This window comes from Hippoglossus stenolepis, chromosome 24 (assembly GCF_022539355.2).
Source record: "Hippoglossus stenolepis isolate QCI-W04-F060 chromosome 24, HSTE1.2, whole genome shotgun sequence".
In the NCBI taxonomy this organism is placed as follows: Eukaryota; Metazoa; Chordata; class Actinopteri; order Pleuronectiformes; family Pleuronectidae; genus Hippoglossus; species Hippoglossus stenolepis.
In genome coordinates this window covers 5,883,860-5,911,030 of record NC_061506.1, presented here as the reverse complement: position 1 = coordinate 5,911,030, position 27,171 = coordinate 5,883,860, and the positions used below count along the sequence as shown (strand labels likewise).

Sequence of the window (27,171 nt, the reverse complement as noted above, 5' to 3'; positions counted from 1 at the left end):
CAACCCAGATCCTCGTCTGTGGCTTTCCTCCTCCTCTATCTGTTCTCTCTCTCGCTTGCTCGCTCGCTCGCTCACCTCGTCTTACTTTTCATCTACCATGCTAATCTCCTTTCCTCTCCTCTCCTCTCTCCCCCCTTTATCCGAGCAATAAAATTTAATTGCATCCGTCTTGCGGTTTTTTTCAGCGCAAGTGCTCAAGGAGTTTAACATGAGTGGTAATTCTCATTAAATCTCTCTCTCTCTCCTTTTTTTTGTATCTGTCTCCCCCCCACCCACCCACCTCTAGGTGCCTACAGATGTTTCCATGGGTCTGTTGGCAGAGCCCCAGGTGGCCATGTTTTGCGGTAAACTCAACATGCACATCAACGTGCAGAGCGGCAAGTGGGAGCCGGACCCCTCAGGCACCAAGAGCTGCATCGGAACCAAGGAGGGCATCCTGCAGTACTGCCAGGAGGTAAGATGTGTGTGTGTGTGTGTGTGAGATAATGGGAGATGTAACAGAAGCTGCTTACCTTCTGTTCCTTATGTAAAACTGTTTATTTCCCCTCCTGAATCAATTAACTCCCATATTACACCGTTTTAAAGCTGATATGAATCTTAAGTGTCTGTAATGTAACAAGCAACAGCTGGATGTGGTGTAGTTAAGGTGGGGGATATAGATATTGAATGTCAGGGTTGTTTTGAAATGATAATATCGTGAAGGTGAAATGTTTTGTCTTCGGTTTGCAGCGGGAGTAAGAGGTGTCGTTTCCTCCCCAGACCAATCTTCCTCATCAATCATCATAATTTGTTACGGCTTCACAGCTTGAAAATGGCTCTAATTTAGCTGCGTGCCTGTTGATATATGGATTTCTTAAACAGTAATTACCCCGTGTTTATTTAGTTTTGAACGAGAAATAATCCTGGATGATAAATGTTTACAGTCGTGCCATTTAAGTTGGATTTTTTGGGTCGGATGATTTACACTTAAGCCATTAAACTGACACTCTTGGAGAAAATAACAGTGATTGAGCAGGTAGCAGTGTAGAGTCTTTATGGAGAGGAGAGTTTGCACGAAGCGAGATTTTCTTTTCTAGGGGATTTACAGTTTTATTTTGCAGTGTTTGTGCAAGTGAGAATAATCTTATAACGGGTGTGTGGTTCCAAACAAGATAGTACAAAAATAATTTGTTATTATAATCTGAGCCAGGTGCAAGAAGATACAGCGAAACACAAAGTATTAGAGGCAGTAGAGACACAACGGATCACAAAACTCATGATTGGAATCAGATCATGGTTTTTAGTCATGCATCGGATAATATTTCGGATCAACACAAGATATCTCTCGGTTATTGTTTTGCCACGTTCTGTCTGCAGCGCTATTTGCCTCATGCTCGCTTGTTCTTTCCCTCTCGCACACTCTTGCTTTCGTCCATAAAGTTTTTACCACCCACGTAGACAGTCAGTCCTCATACTGCGTAACCTGCAGGTCTCAGCATTCGATGCAGTTCTCTCACACGGAGGAACTTCTATTTCACTCTCTAGTCAGTATACCTGTCACTCAGTCTGTGATGCATGTGAAATCGAACTGCATACTGCCACAGACCGAAACAATATTGCGGGAAAACACTGGTTTTCTGTGCTGGTTCCACCAGGGAGCCAAAATTCTTCCGCTCCTCTCTTCGCCATGACTTTCACCGTCAACTGCTTTTAACATGCGCCGTTCACATGAACACACAACTGCTTTGGTTTAGCTACATCTCAGGGTTGAAATTGAAGGTATTACTTAAAAAACTGTATTTTAGTGTCCAAACTGTGGGGGCCGATCCATGCAAATCACAGCTCAACCGTGGTCCGTTACTCTACAAAGGGGCAGACTGATATATTTGTTCCTGCTAGGTTTTGAGAACACAGTCCATCATGAGTCTGCAAACAGATTGGTTTTTTTTATTCGCCAAAATCCTCCACTTTGGCCGAATGACATGATGCCAGAACTCTGCTCAGTAAACAAGCTGCTTAGGCCCATATGACCTGATGTTAGAAGCTTGGGTTAGTTTGTTATTAGGTGAAAGCTAACCAGGTCAACCACCACACAGTGAACGCCTCTGTTCTATGGATTAACTGTTGTGCTGAGTGAATTTTTTTTCATTTACTGCAGCATTTCATTTGGGAGCAGTGTAGACGATCACTGCACTACGTAAGACCGGAGTGTTAAAAGGGAGTTGTCTGATAAGAGGAAGTGATGCATTATGAGTTTCTCTGAAAAGCATTTAAGACAAGCTCAAAGAAGCATTAGCTCATCCTCCCTGTGTTACCACAAATAACAAACCCTGCAACGACAAATAAATGCTTTGGAACAATCTGTCTCGGGTCCCAGAATTTGAACTTTGAAAAATAGACGACATGAAACGTTTTCCCCTCAAAGCCGAGCAGAGGAACACGGCTTGACAAATGCAAGAATAAGAAGGAGCCAAGAAGTTGATGGAGTTATTTTTTGTGCATGAAGGGAGAGAGGAGGTGTCGTAGAGAAGGATGAGAGGAGTGGGCACAGGGACACGTTGAATATTGTGCTGAGGCAGATGTCATGCGTGGCTGAGGAGAACACAGAGGTAAACACAGAGTCTACCAAGCAGAGAGTGCACCGACTAGCACTGCGGTAATGTTAAGAGCCAGAATATTTTGTAGAACAAGCGTCGCCGAATGTTTCACCAAATTAATAATTGTTTTCTGTAGAAAGCAAGAGCAAAGGTGGCCTGCAGAAAGAGCTGCGAGGCTACGAACACGGCGCTGCAATGGTGAGGGGATGTATCAATGTAAAATGCAGAAATTCGCAAAGAGAACAGGGTCAGAAATGTTTGTAATTTGTATCCATGTTGCATTCTACACTGGAGGTCATGTGATAAGAGTCGAAGACGAATCAGCAAAGGTTACATCCAGACCGAATAGATCCATGAAGATCAAACTATAACTTCTCCGTTTTAGCAGCTGTAAAACGCCAGAGTAGTGTGGACAGCAAGGGTATCCGTAGCAGAGTTTTGAAACAAAAATGTTGCAGAGGAGGTTCTGAGAGAGAAACGACTGCAAGAAGAGCGATGTACGGGTAAAAATACAAAATAAATGAGCAGTGTAGGAGGATAAATGGGTCATGCACGTTTGAAGGTGTGTGTAGGACACAGAGAGGGCGAATCCACGCTTATTGCATCTCTGGTTCCCACTGTAGAGTAGGTGCTAAAAAGGTTTGGCTGTAAGTGATGGATGGGTGAAGAGGAAAACCCTCGATTCTCTCATTTTGTATTATATAATGTATTTTCCTGTCTTTGTAGGTGTACCCAGAGCTCCAGATTACCAATGTGGTGGAGGCCAACCAGCCAATCAGCATCCAGAACTGGTGCAAGAAGGGACGCAAGCAGTGTCGCAGCCACATGCACATCGTCGTGCCCTACCGCTGCCTGGGTGAGTCTGTTATAGGATTTCACTGACTCACACTTTTGAGCGCTTTTTGTGGAAAACATTTCTAGAAAGTGGCGTTACCATAGCAACCAAGGAGTCAGGAGAGTCAGCTATGCTCACTTTGAGTTTTTTTTAGTGTTGGTTGAGATGTGTCTGGGCTGTGCACAATTTCTAAATATGGATGTTGTTGTTGTTGCTGCTGCTGCTGCAGTGGGAGAATTCGTGAGCGACGCCCTGCTCGTCCCGGACAAGTGCAAGTTCCTGCACCAGGAGCGCATGGACCAGTGTGAGAGCCACTTGCACTGGCACACCGTCGCCAAAGAGGTGAGTACATGCACACACACACACCTTCATACGTAGTTTTTACCTATTGACTAATCTACAGTCTAATTCTCACTTTGTCTTGCTTTCTGTAGTCCTGTGGAGACCGCACCATGAATCTCCATGACTACGGGATGCTGTTGCCGTGTGGCATCGACCGTTTCCGAGGAGTAGAGTTTGTGTGCTGTCCCGCTGAGGCGGAGCGGGAGGCTGATAGCGCCGAGCAGGACGCTGATGATTCTGATGTCTGGTGGGGCGGTGCGGAGACCGACTACTCTGACAACAGGTATTTAAACACACACACACACACACACACACACACACACACACACACACACACACACACACACACACACACAGACACAGATAAATGAGGGCAAAGGAGCAGCAGAGTAATACATCAGTGCTCAGATGATCATAGATTCTACCACTTTCATTTTCAACGCTGGCATGAAGATGAAATTTCTGTCCTTGAACGCCATGGTTATAATTTAGAGTCTCTGTCCTCATCTCCTCCTCATTTATTCTCTTTGTCTTCCTCATCCCTCTTTCTCTGACACCTTTCCTTCCCATAATCGTGCTCATTGGCTCCATATGTCTCACCTTCTCCCCCTTTCCTTCTCTCCCTTTTTCTACCCATCCCTCCTCCCCTACCAGTATGGTGCGGGAGCCAGAGCCAGTGGAGCAGCAAGAGGAAGCCAGGCCATCTGCGGCGGTAGAGGAGGACAAGGAAGAGGAGGTGGCTGAGGAAGACGAGGAGGAGGAGGAGGAGGAGGACCTTCTGGACAATGACCAGGACGGAGACGGGGAGGAGGATGAGGAGGCAGTGGAGGAGGAGGAGGAGGAGGAAGAGGAGGATGGTGGCCACTTCATTAGCGACACATTCGACGACAACGACGATGCTGACGAGCCGACCACCAACGTTGCCATGACAACCACCACCACCACCACCACCACCGAGTCTGTGGAGGAAGTTGTCCGGGGTGAGGAACTTACCTTCTGTTTTATATTTCGTCCCCTGTTATTTTTTTTCGTTAACAGGGTTTGTGAACATGATCAGATGACGTGTTTCTTTGCGTTCGGATTAATGTGGAACAAGCGGCAACATGTAAAAACGTGTTTTCCCCATTTTTTCATGCTTTGCTAAACACAGCCGAACCTCGCCCTCCTCACCAATTAATTTCCTGCTGTCATTTTTCTTATTGTGCTCATTTGTCATTTCACAGCGCTCATTAGCTACGTTCCATTAGAATCAGAATTGGTTGTACCAGCTTTGTTTTTTCATTTCAGTGTTAAATTGCTCTTACAATCGGTTCTGGCTTTCTTCACACACCCTGTTGTAGCATCATGCATTTTATATCTATAACATGTCCTTTTTTTATAGGTGAACACAAGATCTTTACATAGAGACATGAGATTAAGTGTGTGTGTGTGTGTGTGTGTGTGTGTGTGTCCAAGATGTGTGCTGGGCCAACGCAGAGACTGGTCCATGCCGGGCCATGCTGCCACGCTGGTACTTTGACCGACAGGACGGCCGCTGTGCTCAGTTTATCTACGGTGGCTGCGGAGGCAACAGGAATAACTTTGACTCAGAGGAGTACTGCCTGTCTGTCTGCAGCAGCGTCAGTAAGTCCTGCTCACATCCGACCGGCAGCTCGCCGCTCTCAGCAGTCGTTTTCCTCTCTAGCTCGTCCCTAACCCTCGTTGTTCCTCGCTGTCCGCTTGATATTAACAGCAGAACATTCTCGCCTGGTGTGCTTCTCCTGTCGACTCCTTTCCTAGCTAACGTTTACTTATTCCTCGCTGTGTGTGTGTGTGTGTGTGTGTGTGTGTGTGTGTGTGTGTGTGTGTGTGTGTGTGTGTGTGTGTGTGTGTGTGTGTGTGTGTGTGTGTGTGTGTGTGTGTGTGTGTGTGTGTGTGTGTGTGTGTGTGTGTGGGGTTCATCCAGCAAATGAAGCTGTTTGCACTAAAAATAGACTTTACCTTTCCCACAATCCTTTGCAGGTTCTTGAAGCCACCGTCCTGATCCCCTTTGCACTCACTGTCACCTTTGCTCTTACACCCAGGTCGGTTGTGATTGGTGATTTACATAAATTTATAAATAGTGATCCAATATCACAGCAAAAGCAAAACTGAAAACCGATTTTGTAAATCAGAACTCTGAGTTTTCTCCTTTCCTCTTCTATTCATAATCTCACAGCCCCTCAGAGCACAAGCACGTACATTAATCAAATAGATTAAGAGATTGCTGAACTAAATGAAGTAGTGAACCACTGCCAAACAGCATGTTCCAGTAATAGTGGTTAGATACATAGGGTCATTTTCATGGACAATTTGCTTCAGTGGCTGCCTGGCACAGTGGATTCTTTTACATTACCATGGTGACAGTGTTGTTTCCCTATAGAGCATGTATAATAACTATGATCATCTCTGCGATTACAGCCGTTTCACAGGCATCGCCTCACACTTTAGCATGAAAATGAGCTGTAAAACCATCCAGGCAGGAATTATTCTTTGCAATAATCCTCACCTCACGGCACATTATCCTTTGCATTCCTGACACGTGGCGGGCTCGCTTACATTATTCCGTCCTTATCACCGAGGAAACGCGTTCAATTGACTTAAATCGGGTGTCACATTAGCCTCCTGCAATTTTGAAAATGTGAGACGTTTCTCAGGCAGCGGTTAAGGAAGAACTCATCAATACATCATTACCTGCTGTCAGCGAATACCTGCCTCCTACATCACATCGGGATGATTGATTAGCGGGAAAATGGGGACGACTGCTGGAGGATTTTTCTCACCTTGTCGATATGTTTGGAATTTCTTAATAACAGAGACTTCTCCGATCATTCAGTAACAAATGGAACTGATTGGATTTTAAGTGTCTGTCTGTCTGTCTGTCTGTGCATGTGTGTGTTAGCATGTGTGCAGATGGGGGCTGTATGTGATGGCGGGGAGCGGAAGACGGTTTCAGTGTTATGCCGCTGATTTCACTCAGTGTGTGTGTGAGTGTGAGTCTCATTCACAAAGTGTGTGATCTGCCCTGCAGCAAAATGGAGTCACGCTATATGGAGTCCCTATATTTGGATCTAATTCTATCCTTTGTGTGTGTGTGTGTGTGTGTGTGTGTGTATATTAATATGCATGTGTGTTTGTGATAAGGGATTTCTGCCCTGCGTAGCATAGTGGAGATGAGAAACTGCTGCAGTGTCTAACCCACGCCAACACACACACACACACACACACACACACACACACACACATGTTGTGTTCAATTAACATTCAATCACAGTAAGTCTTATATATTCCAAGAGTAAAATGGAATATATTCATACGACAGATAATGACATGATAATAATCAGTCATTTTTACACAGCAGAAAAAGACACTTTTCTGTCATTGTTCTCAATCTGTGTTTGCTCCAACATTATAATAATTCAGTCTTTGTCCAGTTAATGAAAGATTTGTCTTTGCCCCAAATCTCTCCCACTCTCACTATTCCCCTCCTCAGTGATTCTCAACCTGAGGGTCCTAATCCCCACGGGGCTCGCAAAATAATTTTTAGGCGTCGCCAGATAGTTGTGGAGGAAAACATGACGTAATACATTCAAAATAAAATGACATATTTTAGACTGGGGGTAGTTCTTACATGTAATTGTCTGCGTGTTTGTGAGAGTCAAAGTTGGACCCTAACCCTAAATCAGGAGGTCAGGTCAGAGAGGTGCGTGTGGCGGCTCAGGGGATTTATATTTTTAATGTTTTTGACTCTGCATTTATTATAATCTATCGTGGCACGTTTTTTAAAAAGTCATTGACATTTACATACCATGGATGCTAAATAATTTGCTTCACAGAGTGATTTTTGGAAGGCGTCCATATAAAATGGTGCAGCAGGAAGAGGCGGCAAATAGGGACTAAGGAAAACTATGTCACAGTGCTTTGATTTGTGAAAACTATACAGTGCAGTGGGAATGCCTCACAGCATTGACAAAAGAAAAAAGTAGAATTAGTGGATTGACACGTGAAGGGTTTACCAAATGACCAAATAATATTTTATTCTCGGATTATCTAACAGATCCAGATTTTTGCCTCCTCTCAACCCTCTGGAGTCTGTGCGTTTTTGAGTCCAATATGTTGATATACCATCTAAAATTTAAACATTAATTGTCTGCTAATATAGACAATGCTGTTCTGTAAAAAGGTACCAAGCATTGGGATTGTAAACATCTCTAAATGTGGTTTTTAAAAAAAAAAAAAAAGGCTAAATCAAAATCATTCAGAAACAGCTTAACCAGCCCACGACTTCTAAGGGTTAAACCCAAATTTCATCAGCATTGAACGATGACACACAAAAAAAAAGCAATATCCTTGTAGCTCTGGATAAGAACTGCGTGTTCTGGGGATTAGGACACTTTGACAATACATGTTGCTTTTGAGTTTTTAACATGTAACTTTCCAGCACCACAAACTGAGCTCCGTTATACTGAGCTGGCGGCAGAAATCCGACTCAGATCTCTAATCCTGGGCGAATGAAACCGTTGTTTTGATACGATCAGAATAAGAGAGGAAACTGTTGTTTTAAAAAAAATTTTTTGGAGGAACAGAGGCTGACACAACACTCGGGTCACAGTGAAAACATCTGTCCTTGTGCTCTCTCATCAGACATAACCATATTCACATGACGTGCGACCTTCACGCATATGCACACGCGCGCAAACACTTTTAACAGCACACTCATGGAAGATAATCAACTTTCCGCTGATTAAAACTACGTTTCACGCAATATAATAAGATGATACAGTTCGCTGGCGAGTTGACCACAGCTCGGTCTGTTCTCCCGAGCCCACAGCTTCAGTGTTTTTTGGCAGGACAGCGATAATCACACTTTGAATGAAGTTATATAAGTGAGAGACAGGTTTTTGTCTCTTTTCTCCAAAGGACCACCGGTCAGATGAGGGAAGCACTTGTTTGCTTTTGGAAGTTGCTGGCTTCCAGCTACAGCCGCTATCTTATTGTCTTTTCTCTCCTTTGGTCTCACACTAACCCTTTTAACCCAAATTCGGCCTCTTGTGATTTGTGTGTGTCCCCGACCGACCAACTAAAAATGAGTAGACGCTTCAGTGAAAGGCTTTTCACCTCCCTGCCTCCTCTCTCTCTCTCTCTCTCTCTCTGCATTCATTCCCTGCAGTACCCACCGCCACGCCCAGCTCCCCCGACGCCGTGGACCACTACCTGGAGACGCCCACAGACGAAAATGAACACGCCCACTTCCAGAAGGCCAAGGAGAGCCTGGAGGCCAAGCACCGCGAGAGAATGTCCCAGGTACTGACGGAGAAGGGAGAGGAAGGATTTTTATTTTTACTGTTAATAATTTAAAGCTGATCAGAAGAACAGAAAGCAGGATTTTCTTTGTCGCAGAAAGAGGACAAAAGATTTTTTTATGAATAGAATAGGAAGAGGAAAGAGGTGTGGCGAGTAAAAAACGAATAGGTGCGTTTGTTAATCCCTCCCGGGTAAGCCGACTGAGCCATTTCGACTTTAATTGTATTCTTTAATCAAGCTGCTCGCTCTCCGGCAGAGAGCCAGATGGTCCTCGGCAACATCGCACATTTCAAAGCTCCAGACTCAGAACGCTAACATCCTTGCACGGCCCTCAGAGCAACCCTTATTTTTTGGTGCCAGTGTTTGTGCGCCACTTTGGTTTTGGTCTCTTTGTTTTGCTCGGGGAGTTCCAGGCGCAGCTTCCTCTGATTTCACACACTTGACTTCACCCTCACAGATACTGTTAGGTCAGGTCTGAAGAGGCCCGAGCTGAACGAAGAAAAATCCCCCAGTGAGTCAGAGAGGATGGAACTGAGGAACGATGTACAGGAAAATGAAAGGGGAACTGAAACTGTTGATCTTAGACTGTAAATGCTTCACTTTAACCCTGAATATGAAGCAAAACAAGTTTCTCGTATCAGGATGTAAAATCTGAAGTGAAAGCCATGTAAAGCGTCTGCTTTCTTCCATTTAGCCCCTGTCCACCGTAATGCAGATATTTACCAAAAAAATACTTTTTTGTTTGGGCCTCTCGTCCAAATGGCTTCAGACAGCCGTGAAAAGATCAGATCAGTGGCACAAAGAGCAACGAGATGTTTTGCTCAAGTGTAAAAACAGCATGTGACAGAGCATGTGAGAAGAAAAGGTTGATTGACAAGGGTAATTAATGTTTCCTTCCTTTTCTTGTCCTGAGGTGATGAGAGAGTGGGAGGAGGCCGAGAGGGAGGCCAAGAATCTCCCACGTGCTGACAAGAAGGCTGTCATCCAGGTAAGACCAGCATGAACCGGACATTAGAGAACATCACCCGAGAGTTCTTTCTCCGGGCCCTTTCACCGCTCCATTGTGTGTGTGTGTGTGTGTGTGTGTGTGTGTGTGTGTGTGTGTGTGTGTGTGTGTGTGTGTGTGTGTGTGTGTGTGTGTGTGTGTGTGTGTGTGTGTGTGTGTGTGTGTAAAATCATGCAGCGTTTCCAGGAGAAGGTGGAGGGGCTGGAGCAGGAGGCGGCCAGCGAGCGCCAGCAGCTGGTGGAGACCCACATGGCCCGGGTGGAGGCTCTGCTCAACGACCGCCGCCGCCTGGCTCTGGAGAGCTACCTGACCGCCCTGCAGCAGGACCCACCCAGGGTACAGGGGCTTATGTTTTGTACAATTAGATAAATGTGTTGGATTGGTAAAAAAATTTGACTTCCTCATAGCGCCAGCCATCAAACCCAGGACATGTGTTGTCAAGCAGTTGGTAAATGTCGGCTGTCAAATAGGAGAAAAACAACATATCTGACAGATGAACAACTGTGGGATTTGTATCATCGTAACAAATTACAGCTTCAGCTCGATGCTTTCTGATCCAGACCACATTTATATCCATCACTGTCATCGTCTCTCCCTGCAGCCTCGTCACGTCTTCAGCCTGTTGAAGAAGTACGTGCGTGCCGAGCAGAAGGACAGGCAGCACACCCTCAAACACTTTGAACACGTCCGCATGGTGGATCCCAAGAAGGCAGCGCAGATTAGGCCCCAGGTAAGTTCACTGTGTTAACCTCATTTCAGGAGGAAGAGCGAGTCGTTGGTGGTTCGATCCCCTGACGGCTGTGCCAGCAGTATGTTTTCTGTGTGAGATTGAAAAAGCACAGTGCATAATAGCGCTGTGTGAATGGGGGGAAAAAAAGGGCTTTATGAATTCATTCCATTTATCATCCATTTAGTTATAGATCTGTAAAATATGATTCAGCTTTTACGATATAACCACAACGCAAACAACCACATTTTGTGTGTGTGTGTTATACAGGTGCTGACCCACCTGCGTGTCATCGAGGAGCGTATGAACCAGTCTCTGGGACTTCTCTACAAGGTGCCCGGCGTGGCCGACGATATCCAGGACCAAGTCGGTGAGTTCATCATTTCGACGCTTAAAGACACACTGAGGCTTTTACATCGCTTAAAAAAAGAATCAATACAATATCCAGACGAGTATAAAGACAGATGGAAGTCAAGAGCACTTAATGAAGAGACAAGAAAAAATACAGATAATTCGGATAAGCACACCACTACATCTTGTTAACATGAACGTTGGCTGTGTTTCATATTCACTGTGTAACTTCTGACCCTGACACCAGAGAGATATGGCAGGAGACACACTGTCCTGTTTGTGCTACATGTGACGGAGAGAATGCTCCAAATTCCAGCCCCCGGAAAAATACATTTTATTTGTTGATAAGGGCATTGGAGCCATTTGTCCTAATCCCTCTGTTTAGAGTCAAATGAAACTGTTCTGCCGGGAAGATAAATCCCCTCGTCCTCCCCCAAACGTCCCTGCATTTGTTAGGTTTCTGTGGGTTTTTTGGGTTTATTGGAGTTGCGTGCGTCACGCAGCCATCTGTGTTTCTGTCTTGGAGACTGTCACAGTCTGTGCTACCCGGCAAAACAGACACACACCCACAGGAGCAAACATACTCTGAAAAAAAAAAAAGGCACCATTCAGGCATTACTAGGCACCAAGTCTAATAAAGAAATTGAACTTAACATTCCGTGGAGGCTTTATTTTCACGGGTCACTGCGGAGAATATGATTTTCTTTCTGCAGAAATATACACACTGGCCGTTCTTTGTTATTACCGAATATTTTTTATCACAAGCAATATTTTCATCATACAGAATATTTTACGATGAAAGAAATTGCCAGTGAGTTGAGTTACAGGGAGCTGAGTAAAAAGGAAATGGACATCCTGAAACATCAATTTTTGTTACAGGTTGCAGACTTAGAGTTTTTTGTACAAGGAGGTTCCTGAAATACATAATAATAGTAAATAAATATGTTGAAGTGGGTTTTTTCGCACACAATCAACACAATGCTGTCTCTATTCCTGCTGTTGCCATCCATGCATGGTAGCGCTGCCGTTTAATCACATATGTTTGAAGCCACTGTGAAATTCACGCATTCCTCATGTCCGTCCATCCAGAGCTCCTGCAGAGGGAGCAGGCGGAGATGGCCCAGCAGCTGGCCAACCTGCAGACAGACGTGAGGGTGAGCTACGGCAACGACGCCCTGATGCCCGACCAGGAGCTGGGAGACGGCCAGACTGACTTCTTGCCCCAGGAAGACACTGTGGGCCTGGGAGGCGTTGGCTTCGTTCACCCTGAGAGCTTCAACCAGCCCAACACCGAGAACCATGGTACGTACTGACCCACAAACATGAATAACATCATCACGGAGCCTGCAGCTACAGTTTGGTTGCTTCAAGGTTGATTGAAATGCTACGAGGCCGTTAGCATTCCTCTTTTGGCCTTGAAGGACTAAACAGAGCTTGCAAACAAAATTATTTAATCTCTCTCTCTCTCTCTCTCTCTCTCTCTCTCTCTCTCTCTCTCTCTCTCTCTCTTTCTCTTTCTTCCCCCCCTCTAGTTGAGCCAGTGGACTCTCGTCCTAATCTTGAAAGAGGCATTCCCACACGACCAGGTTGGTTATATTGTTGTGATTTTAAGTTTGAATACACATTTAGATCATGAGATAGATGGGGATTAAGGCCTGTGGATATTAAACTGTTGACTTTGTCACAGCATCCTTATCAGGTTGCTACAGCAACTGTGGCACTTTCTTTAAAACCCCTTATCGGTGTTTGCTTACTTGGGCGTAAAACTGCTCCATATTAAGAAATGCACCCCCTGGTGGCCAATACTGGAGGCCACATATGAGCCATAGGATTAAATTATAAATACATAAGAAGCTCTACTCCTCTGATCCATCATACAACTTTAGTAAAGTCAGGAAAATATTTTTCTGCCACGTCGCCCTCCTCCAGCTTTTATTTGCCCACAGCCAGCTCCACTTGACCTCCATTTAGGCGCCGGCCGCGGTTGTCAGGGGATTTCTGATGCAGCTGCAGGGTCTATGCATACTGCAAATGCTGTGCAGTATGTGCCATATTCATTTCATGCCTTGGTAACACCCGGTGCTCCTCCAGCGCTGTCAAGTCCTGCTCGAGCCAGCGAGTTTGATTTCAGCAAGTTTGTGTGTGTGGTGGGATGAGAAAGCGGCTGAGTGTCACCATCCATAATGGATACAGTACTTTTTCCTTCGCTTTGCCAGTGACTGGAATGAAGATGGAAGCGTTCCCTGAGCTGCGGATGGAGACGGAGGACAGACAGAGCACTGAATATGAAGTTCACCACCAGAAACTGGTAAACCGACACACACAGACACACAACCGCACAGCAACAAGCTCACACTGTCATAAACAGTGCAGGTATGCAGACTCATCTGAATCTCACTGATGTGTGTAAATATGCAGGCTAATTAATAAACATGGAGAAATCGACAAACACGCCAGGATGTTTTTACTGACACATGCAAACACACACACCCACATACCCACACACTCTCAGATCCATGTTTCCACTTTGTCCTCCCCGTCAACTCCCAAGGTTGTCGCCATGGAGACAGGTGTCCATGGAGACAGCCGTGATCATGTGCGCGTCATGCTTTCTCCACCGTCCTCTGATCACGGTTAAGTTTTGGGCTGTTTTTTCACCGGTCAGCCACAGGTTCTTAAACCGAGCGTAACAAGGCTCCAACCCAGTTCTGCGTTCATTCATTAATCTCATCCAATATTGTAATACCAGCACAAAAAAAACCTCAATCCATGCTCAGTCGAATTATAATCCACGTACCTTATCCCTTTCACCTAACGGCTTTAATCCCTTAATCCCTTCTTTTTATTACATATCACATTTCTTGCATTCACAAGGAGCAGTCAGTGTCACAGTGTGCCCCCACTCAACCTCTTCATTTCATATTCACCGTTACCCTGATCGGCGTCCTGCAGGATTATTGTGGAGGACGCGCACAAGCCTGAAATTAAGTCCCAGCTCACTGACACAAAGTGGGTGTTGAGATGTTTGACGCTTTACTGATGTTGTGGAGTTTGCGTTGACACAATAGACGATATATATAAAGATGGACCACGCATCACTGCTTTCTCCTGTTTGTACAAAAATGAAGCCGACCTGGCTCTTTGCTGCGTGTTTTCCTCCTTTCTCTTAAAAGCATTACAAATGTTTTAAAATGCTGATTCTTTTACTTTTACACACCAGGGGGCGCTCAAGGTGGTTTGGCTTCATTTTTGGGGACCTGTCATGTTGTCCATCTTTATATATAATCTGTGATTGACACAAATGTCCAGACAGGTGGAGATATCACGCGCCTGTTTGCCTCCCTTCACAAAACGCCACCTGCTTCTATTTCTTCGCACACAGAAGAGCACAAGGCCTCATTCGTTTTCAGGAAATCTCCTATAATCTTGTGTGTTTTTATTGTGTTGTGTGGGAGTTGAGTCATGGTTCTTTATGTCATAAATCAGCTGAAGGGGAAAAAAAGTCTGCACCAGGAAATTTCCTTTAAAATAAGTCACCTTCCAGTTTTTGTCATGTCCATGTGTTTGTATGCGTTGCCTCTTTGTTCTCCAGCAGCACCATGAGTTATTTTGGGGCCTCGTTTGACTCTTTTATGATGCAATTTTAAAAATAGCAAATGTAATTACACAAAGCATCCACCGCAAAATTAAAACTGGGAAGAAACAGTAGCGTGTGAGCTGCTGCAGCTACAAGAAGATCATTGTCTTTCTGAGGGAAGTTACATTCAAACCATTTCGCAGCACAGTTAATGTAATAATTAATTATTAATTAATTAATCTAAACAATTTTTTATCAGTGGTAGAAAAACATATGTAAAGATAAGTCATTGATGTGGTTGATATATAAAAAACGCTGTCATTTTATTAGAAATCATCCGATTTTAACTATGCCGGTTGCGATTGGTTGTTGCCGTGTGACTGACCCCTCCTCCGCCCCTCCATTCCCGCAGGTCTTCTTCGCAGAGGACGTGGGCTCCAACAAGGGCGCCATCATCGGCCTGATGGTCGGCGGTGTCGTCATAGCGACCGTGATCGTCATCACCCTGGTGATGCTGAGGAAGAAGCAGTACACCTCCATCCACCACGGAGTCATCGAGGTGAGAAACGGCTGACCTGTGTGTTTGCATGTACCGCGTGTACAAGCTGTTCCCTCAAGCGGTGGTCAATCTGGTGTGTGGCGAGCGTGATGCTGTGTGCACGTGTGAGCTCAAGCTGTCTGTCAGGTAGAGACACTTGAACTGGTGCATGTGTAGATGGATCAGTGGACGTGTTTATAATTAAAGTCTGAACACGAGTCAATATAATGAGACAAATGAATTTCCTTCTTTGCTTTAAAAAAAAAAAATTGTCATTTCATAGCTTTTATTATCTGTTTAATTAAAAACATACAGTAGTTGAGTCTGCATTGTTTCTTTAGTTTTGTCAATTAAAACAATCACATCCAGGAAACGTTATATACGTCTTAAAATGCAGATCAGGTTTTCTTTGGCCAGGTTTTATATATATATATAGTTTATAATGTCTCTGTTTGTTCTAGTTCTTTTTTAGCGATGTTTAACTGATCAATAACGTGTTTAAAGGCGACGGAGTGATTGGTGAAATGGACAAACTGTAATAAAACTACAAACTAGACCAATGTGGAACTAGGACTATCTGTCGTATTTATTAAGGTCTTAAATTCACCAGCAGAAACCCTGTTTATGGTCATCCTCACTATATAAGTGTGTGTGTGTAGACCCCTCACCCCCTCCTCTGGTTCCTCCCCCCCCAGGTGGACGCGGCCGTCACCCCCGAGGAGCGCCACCTGTCCAAGATGCAGCAGAACGGCTACGAGAACCCCACCTACAAGTTCTTCGAGCAGATGCAGAATTGAGGAGAACACACACACGCACACACATAAACACACACATACATCTCCCCACTCATCACGCACCCACCCTCCCCCATCATCCCCCCTCCCGACTCGTCCCGACGTGGCTTAGATCATAGAGTGACTGAAATAGTCCGTTACGAGCGGCTGCAGTCAGGGGTTTGTTTCTCTGCCTGGGCGGACGCCGCGGCCGAGCCAGTTTGCACCACGTTTGTTCACTTTATCGGAGCAAGTCGCCTTTTAATTAAAGAAAAGTGGGCGGGCGGGGAGGGGGGGGGGTTTATATGTTTGCTCCGTCTGGGCCTGCTGATGAAGAGAGGCCCCCGCCCAGTGCATCGAAACAAACCCACCCACAGGGGAAGGAAGCGGCTTCTCTCCACACTGATTCAGGGCCAGTGTATAGTTGGGGTTTATTTTATATTTCTTATTTGTTTCTGGCTTGGGAAAGTTTTAGGTGTTGACTTGTGTAGAAATCTGACCTCTGATCAGTCGGACACGAGGTGCACGCTGACCTGGGCCTCGTCTGCAGGAGCCGTGCAGGAGACTCCCATCCAATCCTTCAACATTGGTTTGTTCCTATCGTATTCTTTGAAATGATTATATAAAGAAATATCGATTGGAACCAAGCAACGTGATTTCTGTGGACGAGGCCCCGTGGTTCCCCTCAAACTGCACCACTACTGCACTCACTCTACAGTCTACACTGGAGTATAAGTGAACCTCCTCTCCTTCCCCTCCTCCTCCCTCATCCCTCCCTCATCCCTCCCTCCAACCTCTTTTTTTCTTTTTGTGCATTCTTACGACAGCTGGGCTGTGTTAAGCCACACAAGGCTCTTAAAGGATATTCGGGGATGCTGATGTTACTATGTATTCTGAATGAGCTGTTTTTATTTAGGGGTTTTTTTCTCTCTATCGTTTCCGGTTTTGTTTTTCAAAAAAAGAATGAAAAAAAACGTAGAAAAAAATAAACAAAAAAAAGATCAGCCAATGTAAAGTCCTTTTTTTAAATTGCGTGTAATGTTAACTGAAGTAATGCTCAAGTCTTAGCTGTTCCTATGTAGTGCATGACGACAGGATTTGGAAAAACTGAAAAAAAACGAAGATCTTAACGCTGCTCTCTTTCTTTCTCTCTTTCTTTCTCTCTCTCTCTTGCTCTCGAGATCCTTTTCTCACATATAGATTGTCATTCTAGCAAGATTGTACATTTAGTATCTTCTCGTGATCACGTGACTTCAAAACAATGATGAAGAATATATATAAATCTAGATGAACAGGCTCTGCTTTGATATCATGTAAAATACACATTTAAAAGAGATCTGTGATTTTGGAATTTAAGTGTGTTTTGTCATTTCTTTTTAATTATTATTATTATTTTGATCATATGCTACGTTCCTGAAGCTGCAGGAGAGGTGGCGGGGGGGTTGGGTTGCTGGGGTGCTGGCTTCATCTGTTTGTATATTATTCTCTTCACTGAAATATATTGTGTTGAAAATCCTCACGCATAGGGAGCGTTCACCCTATTTAATTTGTTCATGTTGGCGTGTTTTTTATTTTAAAGGGCGTGTTACGGGGGTGAAGGTTACAAGGAGTGGGGGGGGGAAACGGACAAATGAGAGAAGGCAGGATGGGGGATGGGTAAGAGTTATCTCTGCGTGCGCGTGTTTTGTCATTTTCCGTCTAGTGTTTCATCCAGTTGTAATCCGACGTCGTTCCTTTTTTCATTTTTGGGGTTTTGTAATTGTTTCGCTTTCTGCTGATAAAACAGGTGAAGTGCCGAGAGGAGGAGGAGGAGGAAGGAGGGCGAGGTAGAGAGGAAATGACTTGCAGTTCCAGATGGATAGCCAGCCAGGCAGGCAGTCTGTGTGTATATATATAATGGATTTTCACTTCCCCCAGCACCTCCCTTCGCCTTCCTCTTCCCTTCAGGCACGCTGCTCACCTCTCGCCATCAACGCACATGCCACAGCACCGGAGTTTTTAGCTAATGGGCATCAAGAGAGCTGAGAGCGAGTCAGGGGGTTAAAAGCAGGGATCAGATATTGGTCTGAGGTAAATTCACGCTTGTAAGCAAGAATCGTCGTCGTCCCCCCCCCCTCCCTTCGTTCATCTCCATGCACTCAGCTCCTGCCACAGAGTCAACACCATCTCAGCATCACAGGAAGTAGTGCAGTGTGACCTCTCACTCTGTTAATGCATCTAATGGCGAGTAAGATCTGGGAGGAAGTGGCGCTTGAACGTGCATGTGGAGGCTGCAGTGAGGTGGTGGTCTTTTCAGAGGGTGCTCAATAGAAGCCCAGCAGGGGGCAGTAGAGTAGAAGAGGAAGCAGGATTTTTCTTTCCATCTCTATTTTTTTTTTTTCACGTGGGTAATATATTGGTTTTGTTTTCCACTGTGTAATTTTGTGCAGGCCATTTGCATTGACTGGGAAAAACGCTTTCTACACTGTATTCCATAATAAAGTTTTGAATGTACATACAGATGCTGTCTGTTGTTTTTTATTCAATTTACACAATTTAGATCCTCGTGCATCTTGTTTTATTCGAACAATCCGAGTTCATTGTAAAAGGAATAATAATGTAAAAACTGAATGAATCCAAACTGTCCTGCTGAAGGTTGAATTATTTTTGTATCAAAGCCGTGTTTTAAGTGTTCCAGTAATATAAATTGGTAATATCACAATGTAAAAAATACTCCATCGTGGCTACAACCCTTCTCAAGTCTCATAAGCAAAATATACTTAAATGTAATTGTGCTCCCTCTGCCTGATATACATATCATTACATGTATATTGTATTACCGGATTTGTAATAGTACTGCATAAATGTGTGGAGAATAAAATGTGTAGGTCGGGTCATGTGGTTCCCAACCTAAAGGCCAGGACCCTCCACAGGGTCAGATGATCCGAGGAGTCACCATATGACATGAGAACAGATTAATTTGGATAATGAGGATTAGAATATAATAAAATCATGATTATGGATAGGACCTGAGTTATCGCATGTATTTAATTATTTTCTACCATTGTTCTTCTGCAGTGGTTATCACGAGGCAAGAAGCCACAGACTATGACAAATAATATATAATTTTCCCACTTACATGACATCTTCACTTTGGTCAATTTTTGGAGCCCTTCTTTCAAGAAAAATATCTTTTTCAACATTGAATTGCTTTCAAACAAATGGACAAAAATAGAACTGGACAATAAAGTAAATAAACTGCTTCTCCCAAAATCAAGCTTCCCATTTGCTTGGTTTAGTTTGTGTGGCAAAATAATCCTTGACACTTTTCCAGGAAGCTGCTGTGTGTCGACATTCATAAAACATTAATAGTTTCCTCTTCAGTTTTCTGTTTTAAAACCAAACTGAAAACTTTTTTATTCCCAAGTGCCTTTGACTCAACAATTCTACAATGTCATACCATCCTTGTATTTTTATTCTACTTTTATTTTATCACTTCACACAGTTCTATCAACTTTACAATTGTACATACAGCTGTATAATTTGTATGTCTTTTTTAATCTCTTTTATTTTGCCTAAAATTGGTTTTGGATTTTAAATTATTTTCTTGTTATTTAGTCTCTGTATTGTTTGAATGTCAGCACCTAGGATAATCCTCCGTGTATGAATGGTAAATGGTTTAGTATTTATGTAGCGCTTTTCTAGTCTTGATGACCACTCCAAGCTCTTTACAGTACAGTTTGACATTCACCCATTCACACACATTCATACAGTGCATCTATTAGCAGCACTTTGTTGTTCTATGAGGGGCAATTCGGGGTTCAAGGACACTTCGGCATGACTGGGGATCGAACTGCCGACCTTCAGGGTGGAGGACGACCGCTCTACCCCTCAGCCACAAATAAAACTAACTTTCCTTATATAAAAATGTACATTTATTTCCATATTCTTCATTAGAATAGGAACAAATGTTTTGGATTACTTGTGGTTTGGGACGATCAACACGTACGCACCGAAATGACGTGAACTTCCGCTTCACCCCTCACCACCACATTCCCACAATCCACTGCGTGCCCTCCACTTCCGGCTCTCGTACTCTTGCGTGTCAAACCCAAGGTGAGTGCAAACTTTTAACACCACCGCTAAGTTCCCTTCACCTGTCGACACCTCGAACACTTAGAAGCACGATCTGCTTTCTCCAAGTGAGTGCAGCGTTAGCATTAGCACCGCAGCTAACGACAGGGGGGACACTGTCTGAGAGCCCTGTCGCCTCGGCTAATGCTAGCTTAGCTCGTTAGCCCTTGCAGGTGTTTGGGTCGTTGCGGTGAATGAAGTAAACACTAAGCTTAAGGTAGGACAGAACGAAACCAGGCTTGTTTGTATACATTATTAAATCGAATCGACAGTTTGAGAAAGTTGACAAAGTCGCTTTGTACGTGTAAACAAGTTAACTGACGATTTGGACGGCGGCTAACCTATGATAACCGATGCTAGTGGTGCTAACAGGAACTTAGCAGCTCCACACATGAGGAGTTGTAAGTTCTTCCATATGTTAGACGTATAAATCTTAAGGGCAGTACGTTGTTTCTATTCCATCGTGGTGTCTGTCATTGTGTAGCAGCTGTTTCCTCGGCTGCTAGTGTCCCGCTGTGCTGATGCAGAGGTCGGATCGCACACTAGCCTGATGCCCTGTTTTCATCCCAGACGCAGCTTGTACAGATTCAGTAGATCTCATTTTTACTGTATTATATAGTTTCCCGTTCCTCTTCATGGTTTATATTAATGTAGAGTTACCGTTTCATCCTAGAGCAGCAAAGTGCAGGCTGACCTTTACTTGCAGACTTCATTGTAAACATGGATTACAAGGCATAACAGCATCGCAAAGTTTGTACCGGTGCCCTTCACGTGTAGAAGAGATTATTTGCCCCTATGAATTAAGTGCTTGCCTAACAGGATCAGGTTATTCACAAGAAAGTCCAAATTGTGAATCCTTGTTTATTACTCCATCTTTAACCAACATCACATTCAGAGGGTTCCACGGTCTCAATTTGCCTCTCACAGAGGTTACATGAGTTCTCAATTACTTTTTTCATGTCAGAAACGATTGGTTGGATAAATGTCATTCATGTCAAGTTATGGGGACACAGAGGACCGATCCCAGCCGCTTGTCCTGGGATGAGACTAACCAGAAGCCCTGTTTTCTCCACCAGATGGCACTTCACCGGTTGTTCCAGCTGTCCTCCCTGCTGCGCTCCGCCGTGAGCCTGACCCTGCGCAGGAACATGGGCCTCTCCGCTGTCCTCTTCAACCGGACCAAGGAGCTCGACCCCATCCAGAAGCTGTTCCTGGACAAGATCCGCGACTACAACACCAAGAGCAAGTCAGTTGATGATGCACGACATGAACCCCCTCATTTCTGTGTAAACAGTCTTTGGATTTTACCTGAATTCTCAAACATTATCAATGCCCTTACTCTCCCAGGAGCTCCGGAGGCATTGTGGACGCGGGGCCCGCTTATCAGAAGAATCTGTCTGAAGAGGTCGTCAAACTGCAGAGACTATACGGCGGCGGAGACCTCATCAAGTTCCCCGAGGTCAAATTCACAGGTTCGACAAAGCTCATGTTACTTTGAGCGTTGTCTCGTCTACTGACCTAATTGTTTCACGTTATCAATCAATAAGACAAATAAATCCGAAAAGGGGTTGAAATGAATCAGGATCATTCTTCATTTGTTTAGTTTTGTAACCTTTGCTCAAAAAGTGCACAAACTATCCCTTATAATCTAGATGTTGGACCATATTGTTTATTTAATGTGGCCAGTGTTAAATTGTTACTAAGGTTTTAACCATTGTTAAACTACTTTCCTGCATTCTCCCATGCGAAGCTACAATTATTTGATAAATACTGCTGCAACTTGTATCTCATTGTCAGATGTAATTGCAGGTATTGTTAAAAAGCTGCAGAATGTTTCATTTCAAAACGTTCACATGGCAACCACCACCACTAACAGTTATATTTTCTTCATTTTTTCCAGAGCCCAAGCTTGAAGAAGTGGCCAAGTAAACGCTGTCAATGTTGTAAATCCCCTACTCGTCACCAATATGTTGTATTTAATAAAAAGGTAATGGAATGAACCTTGATGCACTGGTCATCATATATCAACACACCGTCGATAAAGTTTTCAGGTGCTGTGAATCATTTGCATTGTTTCCACAGGTTCCTTTAACTGAGAGTGAAAAAGATTGTGGATGTTTTACTGCGAGGTACTTTAGTTTTTTTTAAAGACTTATTGGCTGGATGAATGCTTCAAGAATAAAAGAAGCCTTTTATAAAATCTTCAAAAATAAAATAAATAGCAACAATCCTACATGGCCTCAAAATATAAATTCTGAATTCAAATGCAGGAGGTGATTTGATTAAGAGAGCTCCTTGTCCACATGATGGTTCTGAACTATTCCTACAGGTAATGGGAAGAAATTGTGTTTTTATTGTGATATTAAAGAGCTGAAGTGCAGTCAATGTACATCCTTTCCAGAATGGTAACACACCTGAAGATATAAGAATATATCTAATAGTGGACAAAAATCCAATTTTGCAGCTGGAAACAGAAGTATGTCGTACCTGACTGGGAGATCTGACAGGGGATTCCGGCATAACTGGCCCAAAAGATAAGACTGTTGTTCATTTTCAGTTTTTTGTTCTTTCAACATCCCAGATTAAAGGTTGAAAAGTAGAGAACTGCACTTAAAACTCTAGTGTGGTCTTACTTTAGATTTTTCAGAGCTTCTCCAGACTGGAAGGTCACTCATTCACATCATTGGATTTTCAAATCTTCTCTTGGCACTTTTAAATCTTCACTTTTAAATTTCAAATCTCCCAGAGCCTTATATAAAGCAAATCTGTGTCAAAGCTGTGTCTACTCACATCTTCATTATTACCAGCCTGCTGTCTTTGGACTGAGCCACTTGACCTAAACACATCTTCTCATGAAGTTCTCGACGTTTCACCCAAAAATATACGAGTCTCATGAGAATTGAACCTACAATTGTAGATCTGCAAGTCCATCCTCTATCAGGCTGAGCTATGATCAGAGACAGGTCAATTTTCTGGATTCTTGTCTTTAATCAGGATATTAAACCAATTAAGTTCAGTCAGTCTCATAAGAACTTTATTAAGTCCAACTTCAAGCAGTTGTCTGATGCAGTGGCTCAGATGGGTAGAAGGTTGACCCGTAGATTGTGGGACATGGGTTCAATTCTTGCACCGGCCAAGCAATTTTCAATGCCCAAACCCAAGGCATATAGTCAAAGGTTCGAAGAAAGCAATGACAATTGTCCAGTTGAATGGCTCAAATGGTTAGAAGGCTGCCTCGTAGACCCTTGGACCTGGGTTCAATTCTTGCAATGGCCAAGCAATTTTGGTATTTGGTAGTCAGAGTAGGAGGAGCAGGAGGTAGTCAGAGTACTGGGAGGCAGTCAGAGTAGTGGGAGGCGGTAGTGTAGAGTAGAGTGAGGTGGCCAGAGTAGTGGGAGGTGTCCAGAGTAGTGGGAGGCAGTCAGAGTAGTGGGAGGTAGGCAGAGTGGGAGGTGGGAGTAGGCCAGAGTAGTGGAGTAGTGGGAGTAGGCCAGAGTAGTAGTGGGAGGTAGTCAGAGTGAGGAAGGTAGTCAGAGTAGTGGGAGGTGGAAGGAGTAGTAGCAGTGGTAGTAGTAGTGGGATGTAGGCAGAGTAGTGGGAGGTAGGCAGAGTGGGAGGAGGTAGTCGGAGTAGGAGGAGTAGGCAGAGTAGGAGAAGGTAGTCAGAGTGGGAGGAGGTAGTCAGAGTAGTGGGAGGTAGGCAGAGTGGGAGGAGGTAGTCAGAGTAGGAGGAGTAGGCAGAGTGGGAGAAGGTAGTCAGAGTAGGAGGAGTAGTCAGAGTGGGAGGTAGGCAGAGTAGTGGGAGTAGGCCAGAGTAGTAGCGGTAGTAGTAGTGGGAGGAGGTAGTCAGAGTAGGAGAGGTAGGCAGAGTAGTGGGAGGAGGTCAGAGTAGTGGGAGTAGGCCAGAGTAGCAGTGGTAGTAGTAGTGGGAGGTAGGCAGAGTGGGAGGAGGTAGTCAGAGTAGTGGGAGGTAGGCAGAGTGGGAGGAGGTAGTCAGAGTAGTGGGAGGTAGTCAGAGTAGTGGGAGTAGGCCAGAGTAGCAGCGGTAGTAGTAGTGGGAGGTAGGCAGAGTGGGAGGAGGTAGTCAGAGTAGGCAGAGTGGGAGGGTGGCAGAGTAGGCAGAGTAGTAGCAGTGGTAGTGGGAGGTAGGCAGAGTGGGAGGAGGTAGTCAGAGTAGTGGGAGGTAGGCAGAGTGGGAGGAGGTAGTCAGAGTAGTCAGAGTAGTAGCAGTGGTAGTAGTAGTGGGAGGTAGGCAGAGTGGGAGGAGGTAGTCAGAGTAGTGGGAGGTAGTGGGAGGTAGGCAGAGTGGGAGGAGGTAGTCAGAGTAGTGGGAGTAGGCCAGAGTAGTAGCGGTAGTAGTAGTGGGAGGTAGGCAGAGTGGGAGGAGGTAGTCAGAGTAGGCAGAGTGGGAGAAGGTAGTCAGAGTGGGAGGAGGTAGTCAGAGTAGTGGGAGGTAGTGGGAGGTAGGCAGAGTGGGAGGAGGTAGTCAGAGTAGTGGGAGTAGGCCAGAGTAGCAGTGGTAGTAGTAGTGGGAGGTAGGCAGAGTGGGAGGAGGTAGTCAGAGTAGTCAGAGTAGTAGTAGTAGGAGGTAGGCAGAGTGGGAGGAGGTAGTCAGAGTAGTGGGAGGTAGGCAGAGTAGTGGGAGGTAGTCAGAGTAGTGGGAGTAGGCCAGAGTAGTAGCGGTAGTAGTAGTGGGAGGTAGGCAGAGTGGGAGGAGGTAGTCAGAGTAGTGGGAGGTAGGCAGAGTGGGAGGAGGTAGTCAGAGGAGTAAGAGCAGTGGTAGTAGTAGTGGGAGGTAGTCAGAGTAGTGGGAGTAGGCCAGAGTAGCAGCGGTAGTAGTAGTGGGAGGTAGGCAGAGTGGGAGGAGGTAGTCAGAGTAGTGGGAGGTAGGCAGAGAGGGAGGAGGTAGTCAGAGTAGTGGGAGTAGGCCAGAGTAGTAGCGGTAGTAGTAGTGGGAGGTAGGCAGAGTGGGAGGAGGTAGTCAGAGTAGTGGGAGGTAGGCAGAGTGGGAGGAGGTAGTCAGAGTAGTCAGAGTAGTAGCAGTGGTAGTAGTAGTGGGAGGTAGTCAGAGTAGTGGGAGTAGGCCAGAGTAGCAGCGGTAGTAGTAGTGGGAGGTAGGCAGAGTGGGAGGAGGTAGTCAGAGTAGTGGGAGGTAGGCAGAGTGGGAGGAGGTAGTCAGAGTAGGAGGAGTAGGCAGAGTGGGAGGAGTAGTCAGAGGTAGTGGGAGGCAGAGGCAGCGGGAGAGGGCAGGCAGAGTGGGAGGAGGTAGTCAGAGTAGGCAGAGTGGGAGGAGGTAGTCAGAGTAGGAGGAGTAGGCAGAGTGGGAGGAGCAAAAGTAACTTTTTGTTACTAGTGGAAGGTATCCCACTGACCCTCCTAATCTGGCTGACTGCCTCCCACTCTGACTACACCTCCCACTACTCTGATTACCTCCCACTCTGCCTGCTCCTAATCTGGCTGACTGCCTCCCACTACTCACTCTGACTACCCCACTGCCTACTCCTCCCCTACTGACCGCCTCCCACCTGACTGCCTCTTTCTTCTCCTCCTCCACTTGCCTCCCTCCTACTGACTACTCCACCTCTGACTCCTCCCACTACTCATTCTGACTGCCTCCCACTACTCTGGCTGACTGCCTCCCACTACTCCTGACTACCTCCACTACTCTACTCCCTCGCTTTACTACCCCCTGACTACCTCCTCTCCTCTGCCTACCTCCCACTCCCCCCCCTGCCTACCTCCCTACTCTACTGCCTCCCACTCTCCTCCCCTACTCTGACGCCTCCCACCTGCCTCTCCTCCACTACTCTGACTGCCTCCCCTCTGCCTACTCTCCCACTACCTGACTGCCTCCCCTGCCTCCCTCCCACGCCTCCCACTATGCCTCCCTCCCCCTACTCGCTGGCTGACTCTCCCACTCTGGCTGGCTGACTGCCTCCCACTACTCTGGCTGGCTGACTGCCTCCCACTACTCTGGCTGGCTGGCTGCCTCCTCCCACTACTCTGGCTGGCTGGCTGACTGCCTCCTCCCACTACTCTGGCTGGCTGGCTGGCTGACTGCCTCCCACTACTCTGGCTGGCTGACTGCCTCCCACTACTCTGGCTGGCTGACTGCCTCCCACTACTCTGGCTGGCTGACTGCCTCCCACTACTCTGGCTGGCTGACTGCCTCCTCCCACTACTCTGGCTGACTGCCTCCTCCCACTACTCTGGCTGACTACCTCCCACTACTCTGCTGACTGCCTCCCACTACTCTGGCTGACTGCCTCCTGCTCCTCCTACTCTGACTACCAAATCCTCACATCTAGTCCTCCCACTCTGACCACTATCTATTCTAATCCCCTTTCGTGCACCAGATACTGGATGTCGGGCAGGATTCGAACCAGCCTCTCCTAGACTTGCCAGCTCCATAGCTGCACACTAAGCACTCACGCCAGCATCATTCGCTTTGGGACCTTCTCTCCTAGCGCTTTTAAGTTTCCACTTTGTATGTTACTCTTGATAAATTTACTGCAGTACATAAATATACATCCTCTAATGGTGCTACTTGCGAGACTTGAACCCAGGTCCAAGGGTCTACGAGGCAGCCTTCTAACCATTTGAGCCATTCAACTGGACAATTGTCGTTGCTTTCCTCGAACCTTTGACTATATGCCTTGGGTTTGGGCATAGAAAATTGCTTGGCCGTTGCAAGAATTCAACCCAGGTCCCACAATCTACCGCGGATGCAGTGGCTCAGACGTTGTCTGAGCCACTGCATCTGACAACTGCTTCAGGTTTCTTTGAACCTTTGACTCTTTGTGTTGGAATTTGTTAATAACAAATCAAGTACATTGTGAACAAACATCAGCTCCACACAGGCTGCTATCGCTTCTTAAGGCAGATTTACGCTCCATCGTGGACGCGAACCCTCAACTCCTTTACTTGGCTGTTGCAAGAATTGAATTGGGTTCTCAAGTCTTTCATGTGTATAACTTGATAATTTTACTTAGTCTCAGTGAGTAGGACTTGA

At 45.4% G+C, this 27,171-nt stretch overlaps 2 protein-coding genes across 3 annotated transcripts in view; both read left to right on the top strand.

Annotated features, from left to right (window-relative positions):
• The window catches only part of appa (amyloid beta (A4) precursor protein a), a 33,419-nt gene extending 14,873 nt beyond the window's left edge, over positions 1-18,546 (top strand). Inside the window, exons 2-17 of one of the 2 annotated variants that reach the window (XM_035150175.2) lie at positions 287-454; positions 3,303-3,432; positions 3,641-3,753; positions 3,846-4,036; positions 4,408-4,733; positions 5,209-5,376; positions 8,942-9,075; positions 9,989-10,063; positions 10,259-10,417; positions 10,683-10,811; positions 11,079-11,178; positions 12,249-12,461; positions 12,692-12,745; positions 13,376-13,467; positions 15,149-15,295; positions 15,970-18,546. In XM_035150175.2, the coding sequence (XP_035006066.1) occupies positions 287-454; positions 3,303-3,432; positions 3,641-3,753; positions 3,846-4,036; positions 4,408-4,733; positions 5,209-5,376; positions 8,942-9,075; positions 9,989-10,063; positions 10,259-10,417; positions 10,683-10,811; positions 11,079-11,178; positions 12,249-12,461; positions 12,692-12,745; positions 13,376-13,467; positions 15,149-15,295; positions 15,970-16,071 (2,301 nt within the window). In that variant the 3' untranslated portion in view covers positions 16,072-18,546. The remainder of the gene's footprint in view (positions 1-286; positions 455-3,302; positions 3,433-3,640; positions 3,754-3,845; positions 4,037-4,407; positions 4,734-5,208; positions 5,377-8,941; positions 9,076-9,988; positions 10,064-10,258; positions 10,418-10,682; positions 10,812-11,078; positions 11,179-12,248; positions 12,462-12,691; positions 12,746-13,375; positions 13,468-15,148; positions 15,296-15,969) is intronic. The other variant, XM_035150176.2, reaches the window with a different exon arrangement.
• A 1,473-nt stretch (positions 18,547-20,019) lies between these two features.
• Positions 20,020-22,160, top strand: atp5pf (ATP synthase peripheral stalk subunit F6). The gene is made up of 4 exons (XM_035150853.2): positions 20,020-20,142; positions 21,237-21,406; positions 21,508-21,632; positions 22,061-22,160. The coding sequence occupies exons 2-4, from the start codon at positions 21,237-21,239 to the stop codon at positions 22,087-22,089; spliced, it is 324 nt and encodes a 107-aa protein (XP_035006744.2). The 5' UTR covers positions 20,020-20,142; the 3' UTR covers positions 22,090-22,160.
• The last annotated feature ends 5,011 nt before the right edge of the window (positions 22,161-27,171 follow it).

Coding starts and splice junctions, on each gene's coding strand:
- atp5pf (XM_035150853.2), top strand. CDS start 21,237: ATGGCACTTCACCGGTTGTTCCAGCTGTCCTCCCTGCTGCGCTCCGCC. Junction 21,407..21,507: donor GACTACAACACCAAGAGCAA/GTCAGTTGATGA, acceptor TTACTCTCCCAG/GAGCTCCGGAGGCATTGTGG. Junction 21,633..22,060: donor CCCCGAGGTCAAATTCACAG/GTTCGACAAAGC, acceptor CATTTTTTCCAG/AGCCCAAGCTTGAAGAAGTG.